Below are 22,082 nucleotides of genomic sequence, written 5' to 3' on the forward strand. Positions count from 1 at the left end.
CAAAGCCTTGAGGTCCAGGAATGGACTTACCTTGCCTTCCTTCCTGGGAACTGTAAACAGGTTGGACTAGAATTTATCTATTTATAAATTTTGATTGAAGATATTTTTGCACAAAATTTTTTCTTTTTAGATATCAATTGATGTTTATTCATTTATTTATTTATTTACTGAACTCGGTGCACTTGCACTTTTTATAGTATTTTTGCAATATTGCACTTGCACCTTTTTATTGCAAAAAGGAACATTAGGTTTAGTACACTTATATATGCTTGTTTCCTCGATTAGCCTTGATTAATTTAACCTCTGGTGTCCCAGGCACTTGATCTCCTTTTTTACTACATAGGTTTGACTAGAAACTTTGAAAACGTTCTGATATTGGAACCGGAACAATCACCTCTTGTAGTAGAAAGACTTGGAGGCGGTCTAGGGATGAACGCAGATTGGAAGGAAAGAACCTCACTGGAAGATAAGACCAAAACTCGATCATGTAGCCTGTCCAGATCAGTTTGTGGACCCACCTGTCTTGAATCAGGGAGATCCATGGGTCAGGAGGGAAGTGAAGATGTCCCCCTACCTCAGACATGGGTGAGGGCGCCCCCTCAGGCAGAAGAGGGCTTGTCTGCAGGTCTGGAAAAACCCACTCTCTGTGATGAGACTCCTCGCCCCTGGCAGCCTGTGGAAGAAGAGTACTCTCCCCCCCTGTAAGACCCTTAATGATATCATCCAGGAAGATCCAAACAGGCAATCTTCCAAAAAAGTAGCACAGATAAGGCCGTCTTGGAAGACTGTTCTGCAAATCAGCATTTCAGCCATATCATGCGCCCAAGGACCACTGCTGTCACAGACAGCCTAGAAACCAAGGGAGCTACATCCAGAGAGGCACCACAGACAAACTGCAACCCCTAGACCAACTGGTCCACCAGCTCGCAAGGGCAGGGGGAAGCTATTCCCCCTCCATAGTCTTGGACAAAAGCTTTTCCCACTCTGGTAAAGTCTGGGATGCCAATGCTATTGTGAACACCAGCCTAAGGACCGAACAGGCCACACAAAACATATGGCGGACCAAAGTCACAGCTTTCCCATCAAAGGGGTCTTTAAAAGCCGGAAACTCCTCCACCCAAATTAGAGTGGAGTTATTCGACCCGAAAACCTGAGAATCCATCACAGGTAGGACTGTCCACTTTTTTTTTTTTAACAGGGACTCTTCAAAGGGATACCGTCTGAGCGAAAACGCTTAGGCACCGACATAATGCGTTCAGGTCACTGACTCGCGACAATTTTGTCAAGAAGGTGGAAAAAGGGGACACCTTTTGCCGCTTTAGAGGAGCTGCATGTACCAAAGGGGACCAGCACCTCCAACGCAGAAACAGCTGCATCCTCCAATTTTTAAAGTTGCCCGCACCGATGCAATAAGTGCATCCACCAGCACCGTTTCATGCACAGCTGCAGTAGAAGAGGAATCATCCTCACAATCAGAGCACTCAAAGTGCGTGGACACAAACCCAGTAGGGTCACTACATACTAAGCGCACCCTGAAACATAACAATGAGAATTGTTGCATAGACACATAACAGGCAGGTGAGGGTTGCCGACTGCGATCACGTAAGGGGACGCCGACCCAGGGCCCATGAATGGACCACCTACTGGACCCCACTAAAAAAAAACCCAAAACCCTGTCACCCTCCAAGCCCCTCCATAGAGGCCCACATGAAAATAAATGGCCCCCTTAAAGGGGTCCGCCGCGCCTTCCCCCATGCAGGAAAGGTACATAGAGGGTCCGTAGCGCAAATAGGGGGTTCCCCTACGTAATAATAGCAGCATGCTGTCATCAAATAAAGGTGACCACCCCCACAGCACCCCCCCCCCCTGCAGGGAAGGTGCCAAGCTGGCAGGATGGCCTAGTAGGCCGCGGCCTAAATTCAGGTGGAGGCCCAGCTGTAGAGATCCCATCCAAGGGAAGGCGGGTGGCTACAGGACACTCACAGGCCCCCCCCCCCGGAGGTTCCCACTCGGCTGCCAGGCCTAGTAGGCAGCATTTCGCAGTCCAATAGGCCACAAGCCGCGGCCTAAGTTACTAAGAGTGCTCCGCCACCTAGGGAGGAAGCCCACCGGACCTGACCACCCAGGAACAATGGGGGAGAGGGCGGATGCTCCAGCCACCTTTACTGGGCCTCACAAAACAGCATCCGGCCAGTAGTTCACAAAGCCGCAGCCTAAACTTTCGGTGGGTTGGGCCTCGTGCAGTGCAGACCCACAGATGTGAATCTATCCGTTCCCCCAGCCCAACACGACACGTGGGAGCCCTTAGGACCCTCCTGCCCAGGTCACTAACCCCCAGGGTGACAAAGGACCCTTTGCAACCCCCGGTGTGCGCCCAGAAAAAATTGGTCAGCAGCAGCCCCAAAGTAAGCCCCCCTTCATAGCACATGGCAAAAGCTCACAACCTCCAAGGAGGGAGGGGGATGGGGGGGGTACGGAAGACCCAGGGTGACCCTAGATGGGCTGGGGAGAAGGAGGGGAACCTGGGGGTCCCACCGTCCCAGAGAGGGGTCCATGTCCACCTCAAAACCCTCAAGGGGGAGAGGGGGATAACTACTTACTATACCGTGGAATTGGGTGGGCACCGCTCCAGACAGATCACCTTTCCACCGGAATGAGGTGAGGTCGGCCAGGAAGAATGCTGCGACTCAGGTTACAACCAGGTCGTATGTGTCCCCTGTCCAGTGGGGCTTTGTCACGGCCGACCTAGCGCAGAGCTGAGGCCTGCAAGCGCTCGCTGGCCAGACGGGGGAGACCTTAAGGACCTAGACTATCCAGTCCGTCACCCAGTCCAGCAGTTGATTGCAGTCCTCAGTTAGAACAATAACTTCTTTATCATCCTAGGTTTCACAGAAACGGTAATTTGTCTATTGTGATTGTACACTCTGACGTATTTTGCGGATGTATACCCTTTTTTTTTTTTAAACTCAATAAAAATGATTGATACATTTAAAAAAATTGACAAGCCTTCTAATCCCTCTGCACTCTATCCAAAACAAATTATTATGCTGTAGGATGAACCTCTTACCAACTAGGCATATTCCAGAGGGTATTGCATGGCGTTGAAAATTCTGTAGTTGTAGTTTTGGTTCAGGAAGCCACTCACTCTGTGCAAGTTGCTTATTCTGGATCCAGCAAAAGAGTCCCAGACCATCACGCTTCCTCCTCTATGTTGGTGTCATATGCCAAGGAACCATCCTTTCACCTCCTCAATGGAGTGCAAAAACCCTGCATGATGAACCAAAGATCTCAAACTTTGATTCATCCTTCCTTAAGATCTTCTTCCAGTCTTCAGTAGTCCACAGATGATGCTTTATGGCCCAGGCAAGCCTCTTTTTCTTATTTTGCTATCTAAGCAATGGCTTTTTTTCAGCAACTCGACCTGTCAAACCTGAAGCTTGAAGTCTTCTCTTCACAGTTGAAACTGAGACTCCCTTACTTCGATCAGTGTTAAGCGTTGTCTAAAGGTGTTTTTTTGTGAGCCGCCTGTCATGCAAGCTGTTGTTCCTCCCTTTTGCAAGTGCCTTTTTTTATTTTTCAATATATTATAGTATAGTTAATCTCATATACAGTATCCAAGATACAAGTGCCTTTTGATGGTGTAGGACACTGTACTCAATGACACCTTGGCTATTCTTTGCAATATTTCTAAAGGTAAGACCTACACTTTAAAGGGTTATAATGGTCGGTTTTCCTATTTCTTGCCATTCTGAGAGCAATATACTACTTCCTGCAGTACAATTCTGTCCAAATATTGCTTAAAGCGGTAGTATCATGTTTTTTTTTACTTTTACCTACAGGTAAGCCTATAATAAGGCTTACCTGTAGGTACAATTAATATCTCCTAAACCAGCACGGTTTAGGAGATATTTGCAGTGCATGCAGCCGCTCACGAGAGCGGTGCATGCGCTCTGAAAATCTGGGGGGACCTTCAGTTTTGCTTGCCGGGAGCTTGCTGGAAAATCACTCCCGCGCGTCATCGCGGCTCCGGCCAATCACAGCGTCAGAGCCGCCGAACCCCGGAAGAGATGCCGAGGGATCATGGCAGCGCTCGCAGCGATGTCCGGGGGTCCGTGTCGGGGCTTTGTTCTAAGGTAAGTAATACATAATGAGCTAGTATGCGATACATACTAGCTCATTATGCCTTTGTCTTGCAGGTTTTTTTTTTTTTTTTTTAGCGTTTTTGGGTTTACAACCGCTTTAAGAGGGTGTAGAAACACAGTCTGTTTCAACACTGCTTTTATACAGACAGAGAGTTTGTAAGTAATCAACAAAAGCCAAGACATCTGTAGGAATTGTTAGTATAAACTTTCAAGGCTTAATTTACTTACATTGCTGCAGAACAACTGTGAGTGGTTAAACCATTACATCTTCCCTGAAAAGGGCTTTTTGTATAACTCTGAAATGTACATTATTTTTTATTTTTTTAGTTTTTGTAAACTAATTTATTTTCACCTGTGGCAGTTTACTGCTTACCTTTGTACCCAGGGCCGTCTTTAATATTTATTGGACCCTGGGCAAAAATTTTCTTGGGCCCTCTTGAATTCACTTATCAACTATTTGGGGGCTCAAGGGGCAGCTGCTTTGGGCCTCACAACAATGACTGGACCCGGGGCAGCTGCCCATTTTGCCCTGTGTTAAAGACAGCCCTGTTTGTACCATTTTGGGTTATTCACTTTGCTTGAACTGTTTACATTTCAATAAAAACTGGAGACAATTGAGTACTGTCCGTGATGCTTTTTTTATTTGCACTAACAACACTAATACAGCTACAATGACCTCAATAAAAACTGGAAAAATGGTGGTGTTCTAAAACTTTTTTTACCAGTAGTTTACTCATCTTTTCTTTGCTCCCAAAACTCAATTTACCACCAAAAGAGGGGAGTAGACACCCTGTGTAAACTCAATGTCAATACTAATGGCAGCATACACAGGGATGTGCACTATCTTCCTGCCACATGTATAGACAATTGTCCCTGAGTGGGCAACTGCCAAGCACCACACTATGAAATGAGAAAAGCATAGGCTTTCTTTCAGTAAAAAAGAGAACCATGCAGAGGGTGATTGCATGAACGAATACTATCAATGCAATGTTAAGCATAGCAAGCATTCATCGACATAAATATACACCACACCAAGATTTTGTTGAAAAGCTGAAGAGAAGCCTTAAATGCTACTGCAAGTGCTAAAAATAAAAAAATAAAGCCAAAATGTAATATTTACCTGACTAAAAATAATTAAAAAATGTTTGTAGTATATTAATATAATAATAAAGAAAATGTACAAAAAAAATTGAAATTCCCTTTAAGCCATCTGAATCATCTTCTTCAAAGAACAAGCATATATCAAAGAAATGATGGCTATAGATGTTCATGCTTTCAGCTGTCAGTCTCCAGTAGGGATAAGCAGGGGTCAAGCACAGCTACAGGGTCCCTGGGATGCCCTCCTTCCCATCAGAAATATGTTCTTATCTACTCCCACTTTCCCCCTTACCTTTCCTTCTTTTTTAAACATCTTTCCTGCCAGTCACTTCTGAGTATAGGGATGCGTTCTATTTAGAAATCCTTAATTTATAACTGATAGCTATTGAGAATGATTCAAATAGGATTAAGAAACACAATGTTCTATTTTTTTTTGTTTTGTCCTAAAAATGCAATTATTTTTACAGTAAATCTGTGGCCAGACTTTGCCTAAAAATATGAAAATGCATGTCAAACAAGCTGTGCCTGGCTCTAAACAGGAACTGAGCAGTAATTCAAACTGGAATTTCACAGCTGGAGGCTTGCATTCCAGTAGATCTGTCTGCCTGACCAGCAAAGCCTACACCAGTGATGGTGAACCTTGGCATCCCAGATGTTTTGCAACTACATTTCCCATGATGCTCATGCAGTGTAGGTGAGCATCATGGGAAAAGTAGTTCCAAAACATCTGTGGTGCCAAGGTTCACCATCACTGGCTTACACTCTCTTCCTCCCTTCTGTGACACTGCAGCTTTACCAAGTCACAGGAGGAGATTATTTACTCGGCACAAAGTACCAAGAGTAAAATATTTTAAACAGTACTCTACTATCTTAAAGGTATCTATGTCCAACCATGACCACTGCAGCAATAATGGATATTTCTATAATTTACATGTGGCACATACAGGGGAGGACTGGGCCAGGGGGCAGGGAGGCAATTGCCCCCCGGGCCACTCTGATGCCCCATAAAAAGGCTGCACCGCTTCTGCCACAGATATGCCTAAGAATTCCTGGTGAAGAGAAGTAAAAAGTCCCCACTGCTGACCTACTGAGTGCGGGATAAAGATAAGGACAGAGCGCAGCCCCCCCCCCCTTCCCCCCAGCATGGATGGTGTAAGCTGTGTCTGAGCAGAGGCCAGTTCCATGCCCCACTGGAGACTCTTCTCTGTCCCAGCTCCCCCCAACTGCCCCTGCTGGCCAGGTCTGCCGGTGAGTAGAGAGAACCTGGAGCGGAGCTTCAGCCTGGAATGGGGGATCAGGAGAAGGCCAGGAAGGGAGAGAGTGGGGGGCCGAGTCGCTACACCATGGGCCTCTGGATTGTACTTGCCCCCTGGCTGAAAGTTGACAGTCAGCCCCTGGGCACATATACTATGAAAAAAATCTATGTGATTTTATCTCCTGCTATTTGACCCACATATAACTGAATGATTCAGAGGAGCAATACCCCTTCCCTATCATCTAGTTCATATGGGCAGCTAGGATTTTTTTTTTTTAAACAGGAGCAATTAAAAGTGAGCAGTCAGTGCTGGGCTTTCTTATAAATATGTCCAGCATGATTTCTAACCTAACTTTCATGGAAACACTGTTTTAAATGTTTATTTGTAAAGTAAAGATATCATACAAGTAAGAAAAAAACTCTATACACAAGATCACCTTGTTAACTTAAAAAAAATAAAATGTAAAATCTAAAATAAAATTGATTAAAGTTGTTAGGCCCCTTTCAGATGAAGCACATCCATCCAATCGAATCCGCCTGCTCAGCGGGAGATCTGCCTCCGCTGATCCCCGCTGAACAGACGACTGACAAGTTTGAGGCCACTCCGCTTTGCAGAGCAAACATGGACATAGCCCCGCTCTTCTCTACGGGACGGTCGGACAGAAATGGACTGCATGTCCGTTTCCATCCGATTGTCATTCGATCTGCTGAACGGTGGCGAACATATAATGGATTTTATCGTATCAGATGCCTGGTGGGTGTCAGTAAACACATGTCCGCTGACATCCGCTGCCCCATAGAGAAGAATGTGTGGTCCAATCAGGTTCGCCTGAAAAACATACAGGTGGACCTGGTGTGAAAGGAGCCTTAGAGTTGTCATTAAAAGTTCAACATACATTTACCATTAGGCCCCTTTCACACCAGTGGACTAATCGGGTCAGCCTATCCCTTTTTCAGGCAGACCCGATCGGATCACCCATTGTGCTCTATGGGGATCAGTGGAGAGATCCTCCGCTGAGCATGCCCATCCGCTTGGACAGATCCGCTTCTTCTGAAAGGGGCCTTACAGCAGGAACTGTTACTAAACTTTGTATTTGATGTGTTTATTTATTTATCTCCTTTTATTTTATCAGTTTAGTTCATATACATGTAAAATACAGTTCAAGTTACCTACCAAGAGTCGGTGTTGTTTGTTCTTTCCTTCCTGCACTCCTTAGTCTTCTGCTCCTCTCTGTTGGTGGCTCCTGGGGTGGATGTGGCTGGTAGTCTGTATGTAGCACAGATGACACACATAGTTATATCTAAAGAAGTTGCACCTGGCAAATCCATAAACAGATGACTAATCTTCTGGGCCCATTCACACACATGGATTTTTACCTAATGCACTATTTATTGAAATCAATGGAAATGCATCAAAACACACATCAACTAACTTTACACTGTGCGGCAGTGTGCATTATTTTGTATGTCATGAGATGTTAATGATGTTAAATTTGCTTCAATAGAAAACACATTACCAACAAATACATAGATGTAAATAGACTCAGAAGCCTATGAATGTTTGATATGACATGCTCAGTAGTTAACTTCCCTACAGCTTGTATATATTAAGTAGAAGGCGCATTGATATAAAAGATGCTGAGCTTAAATAATATGTTACCCCAACATTTCATATTTCTGATATGTGCCTGTTGTGTTAAAAAGTATCCTGCTCGCTTTATATCGCTTCCTTTGCTTGAAATACATGATGTTCATACCAGCCCCTTTGCTTTTCTATTTCAATCTGACCACGGTAGGCATAGAAGCACATCCATCCCAGTGTGGTCAGTTTTCTGACTGTGCTGAGAGCACAGCCTGCTTGTCCACCAATGATCAGACTTGTGCTAACACACTTGCACAGCAATTCACTTGGAAGATCAGTGTACTCCTTTTTCTCCACCCCTACCTCTTGAACTCTCTCTGCACCAGACTAACCCTGATATCCCTGGCCTTTAAGCCTGAGGATATCATCATAGGGTAGCAGCTTAAATTGACAATCTATTGTTTTATATCACTAATCCAATAATCTCCCTCCCATTCCTCCTACAAGAACTTTACACATATGGCACACTATCCAATTTTAAGGTAAGCCTACAAAAAAATGTAAGCTTTGAACATGTCATTAGAGAAAATCATCATGACGACCCTTCGGCCTAGTTTTCCATTTAGTTGGGCATTACAATCCATAAAATACCTGGGTACACATACTCCTGCGGATCCTTCCCTGATATTTAAACGAAATTACCTCCCGCTTTCGCATTCTTTGAGGAAATTCCTAGACTCCTCCACCAACAAATAATTTTCCTGGTCTGGGGGGGATGGGTACAATATCTTAAAAATGAATGTGATGCCATGGCTGCTCTTACTTACTCCAAACATTACCAGTGCGTGTTCTACACGCTTTTTTACAAACCATAACATCAGAACTCATTATGTCTGTCTTGCAAGGTAGAGCACCCAAAATACGCTGGGATGTTCTGACTAGGCCGAAGGTGAGGGGTGGAGTGGGGTTACCAGACCCAGCATATTATTACACTGCAGTCCATATGGCTACGGTGATCGACTGATACAGACATGGTGAATACAAATTATGGGTCCTGCTTGAACAGGATTATTCCCCTGTCTCAATGTTGTGACTCCCATGGGCAGGAGAGCAGGCGCCTAGATCTCTGGTCAAACACCCTCTAATGGGCCTGAGGCTCTGGGAAGTTGAACAGTTCTTATCACTAATTAATGTCAGTAGTTTCTCTTTAACCATGACCCCCATCATTGGACATCTGGATATCCTCCCAGGCCAGTTTGACCTGATATTTTGTACCTGGACTGAGCAAGGGGTAGTTAGAGCATCACCGTATATATCTGCACAACAGTGGAACACTCTCTCTGCAGTCTCTGCAACCTATGGTGCACCAACACTGGGCACTCACAAGGGACTTGTCACCTTTTAAACATGTCTGTCTTGATGAAAGAGGCGACTTTTCCCTATCCTCTTCATAATATTTAGTAATGAATGTGATCTCGGGAGGTGACCCTAGATTTCTCACCACCTTGAAAAACGATCTACAGCGTTCTTTTACCGGCGAACCAAAAAGACAGAATCCGGTTTTTCGCCCATAAAACATTCATCTTTAGTAGGTACCAGGAGATATCCTATAGCAGGGGTGTCAAACTGAGGGCCCTCCAGCTGTTGTGGAACTACAAGTCCCATCATGCCTCTGCCTGTGGGAGTCATGTTTGTAAATGTCAGCCTTGCAATGCCTCATGGGAATTGTAGTTCCGCAATAGCTGGAGGGCTGCCATCTGAATTTCACCTTGGCTGAATTCTTTCCACAGCAAAACCCTAACTGCTGGCAATGTGGTACCCTCCAATGCTTTCTTTTCCATATCTTTTTGGACTATCCTGTCTTTCAACCCTTTTGGAAACAGGTTACTGAAATCATAAAGCAAATCATTGGGTATGCCCTACCTGATGATCCTGCTGTCATCCTACTCAATCTCCCATTGAGCCCATGTCTCAGAAAAGATATAAGTAAGCCTTGCTAATTAATTTACGAAATGCTGCCAAGGCCTGCCTGTGACCCCTCTTCAGCTGATTGCGGGCTAAAGCACAGACTGCATCAAAGACCCAGTCTAGTCTCTAAAAAGATCCGGACTATATGGTTGGGATCCACCCAGAAGCCAGGACTGGCAGCTGGCTCAGCCTCTCAGCGTGCCACTAAGAACTGGCGCTGGAGGGGCAGAGTACAGAGCCAATGACTGACAGTCATTAGCTCTCTGCAAGCTGAAGACCAAGAGCTGAGCGATCAGCTGTGTTTGACCACCTAGTTCTTGGTCTTAGAGCCGGCAGGGGATAGATGCAGCATCGAACCATACTTCTCTTTAATACCAGCCTTCCAAAATGCCCCAAATTTTCATAACAGAAAAAAAAAAACAGGGATATTGTCTACCTTCCCATTTTCACAAGAATTTTCTCCACTAAAGATGCAATTGAATAAGACTGGATCTCCTGGTACACACACGGAGAGATGTACTGTATTATATATATCACCACAGAAAACGTACCAGTGTTACAAGAATTTTCGCCATGAATGTTATTAGTTAAATATGACACTATTTTCATCTTAATCCTTTCTATAATATTACAGATTCCACATAGCAGGCTACACACGGGACCATGTGTGCTAAGCAGTAAGAAGCCTGAGGCAGGCTCAGCTGTATTAGTTCAATTTACCCGAAAGGTGCCCGAAGGCTCTGCTCCATTTAGTAGGTCTGATCTGTGGTGTTATGCTTTAAAGTACAGTGTGGTTGATAGTGATGGCTTGCTTGTATATATTTCCAGGCATTGCTTTGCCTCGATGCCTCAAGCAGCTGACTTAGATGATCACCTACTTGGGCAAGAGCGAGTGATATGAAGGTTCTACGCTTACATCATCTAATATTCTCTACAATGTAACTGTGATAAACCTCCGGGCTCAATGGAGAAAAAAAGGCATGGCATGAAAGAAATTACATTTTCATGACAGATCTCCGGCTCCGCTTTGCCTGATGTACGCATTTTTCCCATTTTTAAGTTAATGGATTCATAATTCTGAATCGTTTTGCATGTATTCTTATGAGACAGAAAATGCAAAGGGGGAATGCAGAGAAAGCAGAACCACTCTTTACTGAATGGTAATAATACATTACCTCAGCTACTAGGAGGTTTTATTACAGGGGGAAAGTAATATCAACAATAAAAAATGATCAAATTACTATATATAACTATGTATGTTATAAGCAAGGCCCTGGATCCACAGACATTTCAATAATTAAAGGGGGTGTCCACACTAAAGGAAAAAGAAGGCTCTGGTTGGTTCCAGTGTGTGTATGGAGTAAATCCACCCCTCCCTGGTGAGTGGCATCCTTATTCAGATAATGTTTGTGTTGTCTTTATGGATCTTTCATATATTATAATTCTGACAGAAGCCATGAGTGGGTAGGGACCTAAGTCGTTCTTTGTATGAAGCGGAACTCTTTAATAAATGGTAATTGTACCTGACTTCAGCTACAAGGAGATTTCATTACAGCTATAGGGGGAAAAGGAATAAAAACAATAAAATATGATCAAATTACTATATATAGCTAAATAAATGCTATGTGCAAGGTCATAGATGCAGAAAAGCTGCAAAAATGAAAAGGATTGTCCTTTCTAAAGAAAAAAGTGGGTCCCAGTTTAATTGCCGATACACAGAGAGAGTGAATCCACAAAATAGGACTTATAAATATGATTGAGAACTGAGTCCACACTGGATTTGTATAAAAATGTAACAAATTGTATTGGATTACATATTAAAAAAGGACATTAAAATGTCATTATATATTATACAATACAGAGTAAGGGGATGAAGTTGATATAAAGTTTGGATTCAGTTGATTAGTAATTCCATAGTACGCTGATCTAAACGTTTCGCAGGCTACCCCGCTTCTTCAGGATCACATAAATAGGGTACTATAGACTGTATAGCTCAAAAACATGACACATTAGTGTGACAGTCAGTGGGAAGAATGCTCCTTACTCTTCTCATCATTGGGAAGAATTACCCCCTTACAGATAGCTAAAAGGAACAATGGTATCATTGGGAACTTATCAGAGCGGCAGAAATTGCCCATTGCTCAAGGAACCCCTAGCAACCTCAGGAGGAACCCTAGGGTTTCACGTAACCCTGGATGAGAAACCATGGAGTAGGGACTGCATTACCATAGGCATTCAATGCTTTACTGCCAGTATTAGCAAAGTTTTAATACCTTGTATTGTTTTGATGTGCATAAAAATGCCAGTATATATAAGGCTGTGTTTTTTTCCCCTTCCAATTTCTGGCACAGATAATGAGTTAATTCATGGTTTGATAATGAAAAGTCTGGGCGTATAGAAAACCTTTTTGAAGAGGCATTTTCATTCCAATCTAAGGAGGCCATCAAGGCCTTTTAGTTCTCTTCTATCGATGTCCTTTTGGAAGATACTCATTACATTCAATTGAAACAAACCCCGTTGGCAGAGGGTCTAAAACAGACAAAATCATGTTACCGGGGTATGCCGCATCTCCCAGTATGCCTGAAAAAACCTTATAGCTTGAGTATAGTACTGGGGCACTGGGGAATTTGGGTGGCTGGCAATGATTGCCAACTGTGACTTCTCTCTCATAACATAGTAAATGAACACTTACATAACCGCTTATTACCTTGACGTTGTTGGTCTTTTCGTCTGGCCTGCTGTAAATTTTCTTTGTTCTTTTGATCTGAAATCAGAGTCAGTTTTGGTGATAAGACTCTTGCATCTGTTCCGATTCCCTTCTCCGGGGAGAGCTGTGGTAAGGATTTTTCATATCTGCTTGTAGATCTTGTTGACTTAATGAGGAAAAAACCAAAGCATATATATTTTAAAACATATAATAATACCCTGGGCCTGACTGCACAGGTCACTTAAAAAGAAACACAATTGTGGCTGATTCTAACCTCCCTCCACTCTTTTTACCTGTCTTTAACCCAATTTTTGTCCTGCAGAAAGGAATAAGTATGGCTACAATGGGGTTGATTTACTAAAATTGGAGAGGGCAAAATCTAGTGCAGATCTGCATGGTGGCCAGGGCCGCTGATATGGGGGGACCACCAGTCCTCCTGTAGGGGGCCTGGGCACACAGGGGGGCCCCAACAGCACGGGGAATCAGTGTGGTCAGGTGGAGGGCAATTAGAGAAGGAAGCCCTGTGTGGCTCTCTGCAGCAGCTGAAAGCTGGCGGGAGGGGGAGAGACTTGCTTTCAGCTGCACAGACACAGGGCATCCTTCCTGTAAATGCTTCACTGATACCCCTCCCTGTTCTGCCTGCTTCTGATCCCCCCTTCTTGTGCATCCACCTTTCACTGTGCCCCCCCCCCCCCGCCCACAGCGCTGCAGGCTTCCCTGTCCTGTAAAAATGTATATAAAAAAAGAAGAATTAAACATTGTAATAAATAATTTTAAAAAAATAGTAAAAAAAAAAAACTAATTGTAAACATTTTTAACATTTTAAAAAAATATATAATTTTTTTTGTAGCACTACTCCCATGGGAGCTGCTGTGTGTGGGTTCCCCTGGGTTACCCATAGCAACAGTAGAATATATTTCCAAGTGTGTTTACCTTAGACAAGGCCCAGTCCAGTTTCTTTGGTTTTTAGGTTTTATTAGGAACTTGGATAGGAGAAGGGATGAGTGGGATACTCCAACTGAACTGAACTATGCACAACAGGCAGAGACGGTCTGAAAAATGCTGATTAACGCTGGTTAATGCTGATTAACGCTGGTTAACGCTGAGTTGAGCTCGTCACGGCTAGGCCGCTATTTCACTTGACACTTGGCTGTGAAAAGAGTCACTTGAGCTTCCTGAGGTAATCCTTTCCTAAGGAAAGCTATTCCTTGATAAAGACTGTACTGCTGAACAACTTCAGGGCCCTTCCTGGCACCCCTTTACTCCCTTATCTTCAGGGCTTAACAACTTGGCACCCCCTTTGCTGTAATATACTGGATTAACTGGCTCCTTGATCCCTTTGACCTCTCTGGAGTGGTCCCCTCTCTTAGGCAGACCCCTGTACAGATCCTTAAGTACTCACGATACTGTTTTTCCAGAAGTATTCTGCCCAGCAGCTCCGCTTGGTCAGCACACTGGATTTTTTCAGCACAGCTCAACCCCTGGTCCCTAGGCCGACTGACTGGACCACCTTCCTCACTTCAGCAGGAGGAGAGACAGCCGTCTACCTCCTCCTGGGACTTTGCTCCTGCCAAAAGACACCCTGTCACATGTCCCCTCCAGATTTATTCTTAATCCCAGGATGCATTGCCGCAATGCCCACCCACTGGGACAGTCATAAACCCTGGTGTGCTATTGGCTAGGTTTCCTCCACTGTCCAACAAGGTCCCTCATTGGATACAGTAGGGAGACTCAACAGGTCACACCTGGAAGCATGTGACAGGCTAACCTACAGATCAGGCTCTCCTGATAAGCAGAACAGAGCCTTATATATATACATAAAATATATGTATATATATTTTACCTAGCACCTACCTAGGAGGGTGCTACATTTTTTAAATGTAAGCATTTTTTAAATGTAATTTTTAAAAAACAATTAAAAAGGGCTAATTCACACAGGTTCTCTGTTATGTTTGTGTCCGCTAATAATGATTTTAGTGTATTTTAAGTGAAAATATTGTCTTGATATATTCGGAGGGACCCAGCCAGGTAGGCTGTACGAGGGCCTGTGATTTCTAACAGCAGCCCTGATGGTGGCCAATCAGCTTCTAACATCAGTTTGTTCAGCTAAGCTTTGAAAAAAAAAAAAAAAAAAAACTATTGGTTTGGTTTCAATGCAGAGCTGCACCAGATTTTGCACTCTCCAGTTTGAGTAAAGGCCCGTACACACGTACCGATCGTCGGCATACAAACGTCGGTGGACGAAGGATCTGCCGATTGTACGCGTGTTAGTATGGTGCCTCCGACAGATGTCTGCGCACAATCCGCGGACAAAAGTCTTTCTTGCAAACATGAAAATTTTTGTATGCCGACACCAGAACGGACGATTGTTCGCCTGTCAGTACACAATTCGGCCGACAGACCGCAGATTTGCAAGACTGGGCATGCTCAGAAAATAGAAAACACAGGGAAAGTTAACCATTACATGACATCACTTCTGCAGTCGGCGGACAAAATTCTTGTGCTGTCCTTGTGCTGTCTTTGCACTTTTCAGCAGACACCGACATCCCGGGGAGAAAAGAGGAACATTTGTATGCCGACCATCGGTACGTGTGTACGGGGCATAAATCAACCCCACTGTGCGCTTAAAGCGGAGTTCCGGGCACAGAAACCATTTTTCAATAAACATACCCCCGGGACAGTCAGGGCTAGCACATTCCACAATGGCTAGCCTCTGATCTGTCCCGGTTCGCACTTACCTGCAAGATGAAATACTCACTTATAAAATTTCTTCCACAGCGTTTCCATCTCTCTTGTGGGCAGCTGAAGCCGGCGCAGTCCTCTTCTGCATCTTCTTCCGCGTCCTCTTCTCCCAGAATGCACTGCACTGGCCCCTCTCGTCACTTTCGGTGCGGCGCCGCATTCCTCCACAGCTTCTGGGCATGCCCAGAAGCTGTTTAGCAGGGGAATGCGGCGTCGCCCCGGAAGTGACGAGTGGGGCCGGTGCCGTCGCATTGATTCCTGGGAGCGATGACGTTCAGCTCCCAGGAATCATCGCGAGACAGGAAGTGACGGCGGAGCCGCGGCGCTGAGGGAGGAAGTACCCTGAGGTGAGTATTTTCGATCTTCAATTAAAAGGTGAGTAAAAAAAAAAAAAAAAAAAAAAAAAAACCTAACTATCCAATTCCTTTTCAGGTGATGGAGAACTAGCGGACAGGCACAAAAAAAAAAAGATCGATTTTGTGCCCGGAACTCCGCTTTAAGGCTGCAAAGCAGAGAAACAAAGCACCATTTCAAGATGGCAAATATGATGGGCCTTAACAATACTGTATATGTAACGGTAGGGCCTAAAGCACACTGATTTAAATAGGTAAGAAAGGCTGTGAATCCTAGGATGATATAAACTCAGCCGGATCCTTTTGGATTAAAATACATGAATCAGGTACACATATGTGAAGCGATGTGTCATACATGCCATGTGGCTTCTTTAATTTCTGATCAACACTGCATTTACATTTTGTACAATCTATATCCACATGCAGTCATACCTCTACAGGTGATCTGGCGCTGTTTTTTCTCCCGGAGGCTGGTGGAGGACCAGAAACCTTGGACCCAAAAGCAATATGAGATTGTTCTGCTTTTCTTATATCACGAGAGCTACACTGCCCTCTGCTGGTGAGGGACTCTGTCAAATACAAAGTTACATAGAAGGCAAAAGGCTCAACTTGTGCTCATTTTCATAAATACAAAATAAGTATAAATACATAAGATCAAATAAAATTAGCATTTTTTTTTTACAGAAAGTAGAACATTTCTTTCTTTCCTGACCCCACACAAGGCAGTAAGATGAATTCCCTGAACCAACGTTTTTACCAATTTTTTGTAAATAGTCAAATAACAACAGAAATCACTATTTATATCAAAACTGTCCTCCTTCAAAAATGTCACTATTTTTTAGAAAAAGGGTTAAACACTACATGGCTTCAAACACTACGCGGTGCAAATATATGATTACCATTACGATAGAAGAAGACATGGATGCTGAGGAAACCAGAGTTCACACAACTCTTTTATTTGTTCTCCTGGGTAAATGGTGTGTGACATACTGACAACAAATTGTGGTGACTGTTTGGTTTCCCTCGGGATCTTGCTTGCATATTCAGGACTTGGCATCAACATTACCATGATTTACTTTTATATAACTGTGTATGATCATATTAATCTATACTGCACTTCTGGCTGAAAATAGAATTCTTAGATGTTAGGACCATCACCAGATACACTATATGGCCAAACGTTTGCAGACACCTGAACTTCTCATCTATAGCATGTTGGACATCCCATTCCAAACCACGGACATTACTATGGACTCCCCCCGCATCTAAAACAGCCTCCACCCTTCCACAAGATTTTAAAGCGTGTCAGTGGGCATTTGTGCCCATTTAGCCAAATAAAAAGCATTTGTGAGGTCAGAGACTGATGGAGGATGAGAAGACCTGGCTTGCATCAGTGTTCCAAATGATTTCAAAAGTGTTCAGTAGGGTTGAGATCAGGTTTCTGCGCAGGCCCCTCATGTTTCCCCACACCAAACGCATCAAATCATGCCTTTATGGAGCTGTCTTTCTACACAGCGATACAATTATGCTGGAACAGAAAAGGGGAAAACAATCTTTGGGAGATTAAAAAGAAAAATCAAATGCCCAGTGGTGCACCATCAAACATCCAGTGGTGCACCATCAAACATCCAGGGGTGAACCATCAAACGCCCAGTGGTGCACCATCAAACATCCAGTGGTGCACCATCAAACGCCCAGTGGTGCACCATCAAACATCCAGGGGTGAACCATCAAACGCCCAGTGGTGCACCATCAAACGCCCAGTGGTGCACCATCAAACATCCAGTGGTGCACATCAAACATCCAGGGGTGCACCATCAAACGCCCAGTGGTGCACCATGAAACATCCAGTGGTGCACCATCAAACGCCCAGTGGTGCACCATCAAACATCCAGTGGTGCACCAGCTGACTTATTAGGCGCCATCACTGTAACCAAAGGTACATACAGTATAATAATAGGATTGGTCAAGAATCAGGGTTAGAGACTCTTGTCTTAAATAAAAAGTGGTCACTGGCTGTCAATCACAGCCAGTGAGCCAATGAGGAGAGAGTGGGGGGGGGGCAGGAGTATAGAGTGCATATCTTATGTCTTATGGGCACATAGAGGGAGGCTCGGGAGCAAGCACGCACGAGTGCCCCACAGCAAGTGGCTTGCTATTGGGGGCACTGGTCAAGGGGAACGAATGCTGGTGGGGGGACTGGAGAAGAAGAGGTTTAGGGCTGCTCTGCGCAAAGCCATTGCACAGAGCAGGTAAGTATAACATGCTTGTTGTTAAAAAAAAAAAAAACTCCTGTCTTGAGTAAAAAGTGGTCACTGGCTGTCAATCACAGCCAGTGAGCCAATGAGGAGAGATTGGGGGGCAGGAGCATAGATCACATATCTTATGTGCATAGAGGGAGGCTCGGGAGCAAGAACACGCCAGTGCCCCATAGCAAGAGGCTTGCTATTGGGGGCACTGGTCAAGGGGAAGGAGTGCCGCCGGGGGAATCCGTGAACAAGAGGATCAGGGCTGCTCTGTGTAAAACCATTGCACAGAGCAGGTGGGTATGACATGCTTGTTATTTAAAAAATTATTTTAAATAGCATAAATTACATAAAAATGAAATTACCACAGTGCCCTATAGCTCATCAAAATACAAAAATGTGTAAGCGTTTCAAACACTACCCAAAACTAAAAACGTTAGGGGCGTCTGTATTTGCAGCAGCTTTGGTACCAATGGGGCCAATAATTACCGCCTAGGGGTCAAGTGACAGAAAAGGGCATTCCTTCAACCTGTTGTCACGAAGATGAAATAGTACAATAGTATAAACTGATTTTGTTTGCTATAACATTAACAAAACCCTTCACTGGACTTTGCTATTCTCAATAGTTTGGAGGGGTGTCCACACGTTGCTTCATATACTGTAGGAAAGTTGGATGGTCAGGTGTCACAGACAGGGCCGCTGATAGGGGGGGATCACCGGCCCTCTTGTAGGGGGCCCGAGCACACAGGGGGGCCCACACAGAGAGAGGGGGATTAGTGATGGACAACAAATACAGAAATCTTCCTCCAGCACCTGAATCTGATCTGTCCCTCTCCCTGCTATCAGCTTTTATCTGTTGAGAAAGAGACAGTTGTCCCTCACTAATCCCCCTCCCTTGTGTGGGCCCCCCTCCCAGCACTTATCTCTGCTCAGAAGTTTATTTGTAACTTTGTTTCTCTCTCTGTCTCTCTGATTACTGAGCTCCAACTGCCCAGCCTGTATATTTTTCTCATCTCATCTTCTTTTTTATTGAACATCGTTTTTTTTTTAGATTTAGCAGGAATAATGCGAGTTATGTTATATTTGTGTCTGATAATAGTGATTTTGTTGTAATTTTAGCTAAATATATCTTTAATATTTTCTTGGGGGGCCCTGCCAGGTAGTCCCCACGATTTCTAAGAGCAGCCCTGGTCACAGACATTTGGCAACATGAAGTGCATCAAATTCCCACAGCACAATTGGATCTTTACAGCTTAAGCCTCGTACACACGTACCAATCGTCGGCCGAACGATCGGCCGTCTTTTGTCTGGTGCTGTCGTGTCTGTTGAAAACTGCAAAAGACTGCACACGAATTTTGTCGGCCAACAACAGCCGACTGCAGAAGTGATGTCATGTGATGGTTAACTTTCCTTGTCTTTTTTCTTTTCTGAGCATGCCCAGTCTTGCTAATCTGCTGTCTGTCGGCCGAAATCTGTACTGACTGGCGAACAATCGGCCGTTCTAGTGACGGCCAACAAAAATTTTAAAGCCTGCACGACAGATTCTGTTCGGCCGAAAATGCGCTGTCGGAAGCATCATACCAACAAGCCTACAATCGGCCGATCGGTCGTCGGACGAATATTTACGGCCGACAATTGGTACGTGTGTACGGGGCTTTACAGTACTTATAGCTAACAAAATGGATGTCTAGGATTCTTTATAAACCAATAGGCTGCATATTGTTTTATTAAATAAATATATTTCTTCCTTCTATGGACTCATTTTTAGGCAGGCAGACTTGAAATCATTTTTCATAAAAAGCTTTTCCATTTCCCGATTAATCTATCTTCCTAAACTAAGGAAACTTTAAAACGTTTGAAGTGAATTTCAAAACTTATTTAATTAAAATTATGATCGTGAACTTCTAACACTACTGTGAAGGAAATAAATATATTTCTGCTCTTGTAATTTTATAGTAAATGATTGGTTTTGATGCAAACTCAGTGGAGCAATACATGCTGTCATTAGCGACTTGAACTCCTCTATTAAATAACAAGACCTGACTCCGTTCAATTAGAGGCAGGCGTCTAAAATCCCTCAAATCTCACCTGATCAACAGAAGCAGACACAACAACCTGGGGGTTGGAAATCACTTCGATGTTAACAGAAATAATTTACTACATACGCCAAGTCTCTCATTTAGATCTGTAATGTGGGGGCAAACTATCAGATGAGAAAACAGCAACATGCACACATGAATTTTAACAAGGAATAGACTATTAAGCAAACTGAAGCAGCCCTTTACAACCAATCAGCAGTCATCTATCAATGTCTTGACATAACTAAATGATGTAAGTCAGAAGCTGATTGGTTGCTTTGGGTAAGTACAAACTTTCTTATCTGTTTTAGGAGAACTCACCCTTTAGCTACGTAAGCTTTTTTTGCAGTAATGCCGGTAGACTTTAAACAAAAAAAGTCTAATTTAGTGACTCTTTACAGTATTTATAACATGTCGTGTGACAGTCCTGTAGACCTAGAGCATATATTCAATCACAGCGACAGCAACCAACGCGGCGAGCCCGTGCTGACAGGCAATCTACTTCATTCCCGGTACCCACACCTTGTCTGTAAAGCCTCTCCTTTATCACCGTGCCGGCTGCCAGTAAAAGCTGTTATGCTGATGTATAGCAGTTGCCAACTCAATATCTTGTCTTTAGAAAGCAAGTGACAAACCGTGAGCGCTAAAGGTAGATTTCATTTTATGCTGAGCTTCCATCAACATGTATGCTCTACCTGGCCAGAAAGTAATAAGTCACAGAACATGACTTGCTGTCCCCAAAATCAAAGCAGGAACAGGTAATAGGTATTACAAGCAGCTGGCTGAGCCTTTAAACAACCGGTATAGAAAGATTACTGGTTTAATTGCAGAAATTTACCTTTTCATCAACTTAAAAATTTGTGGCAAAGGTAAAGAAACATTTTTCTTTAAAAAAAGTTTTTTTTTTTTTTTTTTTAAATGCGCATTTTTCCTTAACCACTCGCCAACTGCCGCACGACTATTTTCCTGCGGCGGTCAGCCCCTCACAGGCAAAGCGATGTAGGACTACATCGCTAGCCTGTGAGGCTCTAGGGAGCGAGCACTCGATCACGGACCCCCCCCCACCCGCGCATGTGCCCGGCGGACCCGATGTCTGCCAGGCACTCGCGATCGTCCGTTACAGCGGGAGAAAGGCAGGCAGCTAATGTAAACAAGGCCGCCTGTCATTCTCCCCTGTGTAAGAATAGAGATCATACGGTTCTGCTATGCAGGACCGTTGATCTCTGTTCTTACACATCAAGCCACATCCAATCACAGTTATGCCCCATACACACATGCAGATTATCTGCAGACTTTTGTCTGCAGACTTACCAAAACCATATAATATGAGGTCAAACCTAAACATTTTCAATTTGTATGCAATCCGGCAGGCCCTTGCACTACATAGAAAAGGTAAGTCTGCAGACAAAAGTCTGCAGATAATCTGCACGTGTGTATGGGGCATTAGAAGCACGCCCCTAGGGACACACTTAACCCCTCCCTCTCAAAAGAAGTTAACCCCTTCACTGCTAGTGTCGTTTTTACAGTAACAGTGCATATGTATAGCACTGATTACTGTAGTAATGTCACTGATAACCCCAAAAGTGTCAAAAATGTCAGTCAAGGGTCCGATCTGTCCGCCGCAATGTCGCAGTCCCGCAAAAAAAAATCGCAGATCGCCGCCATTACTCGTTAAAAAAAAAAACAACAAAAATGACAAAAATCTTTCCCTTAGTTAGTAAACGCAATAACTTTTGCGCAAACCAATCAAAATACGCTTTTTGCGATTTTTTTTCACCAAACATATGTAGCATAAAACAAATTGGCCGAATATGTTAAAAAATTTAGATTTTTACATTTTTTTGGGGAATTTCATATAAAAAATTTGAAAAATATTGTTATTTTTGCAAAATTTACGCTCTTTTTTTGTTT

General features: G+C 43.8%; 1 protein-coding gene across 1 annotated transcript in view; it reads right to left on the minus strand.

Moving 5' to 3' along the window:
- Positions 1–22,082, minus strand: part of CFAP20DC (CFAP20 domain containing) — a 476,046-nt gene that overhangs the window by 273,602 nt on the left and 180,362 nt on the right. The window contains exons 9-11 of the mRNA XM_082266497.1: positions 16,280–16,398; positions 12,753–12,918; positions 7,670–7,762 (exon numbers count right to left, since the gene is read on the minus strand). Of these exons, the coding sequence (XP_082122623.1) occupies positions 7,670–7,762; positions 12,753–12,918; positions 16,280–16,398 (378 nt within the window). The remainder of the gene's footprint in view (positions 1–7,669; positions 7,763–12,752; positions 12,919–16,279; positions 16,399–22,082) is intronic.

This window comes from Pelophylax lessonae, assembly GCF_965119305.1.
Source record: "Pelophylax lessonae genome assembly, chromosome: 8".
In the NCBI taxonomy this organism is placed as follows: domain Eukaryota; kingdom Metazoa; phylum Chordata; class Amphibia; order Anura; family Ranidae; genus Pelophylax; species Pelophylax lessonae.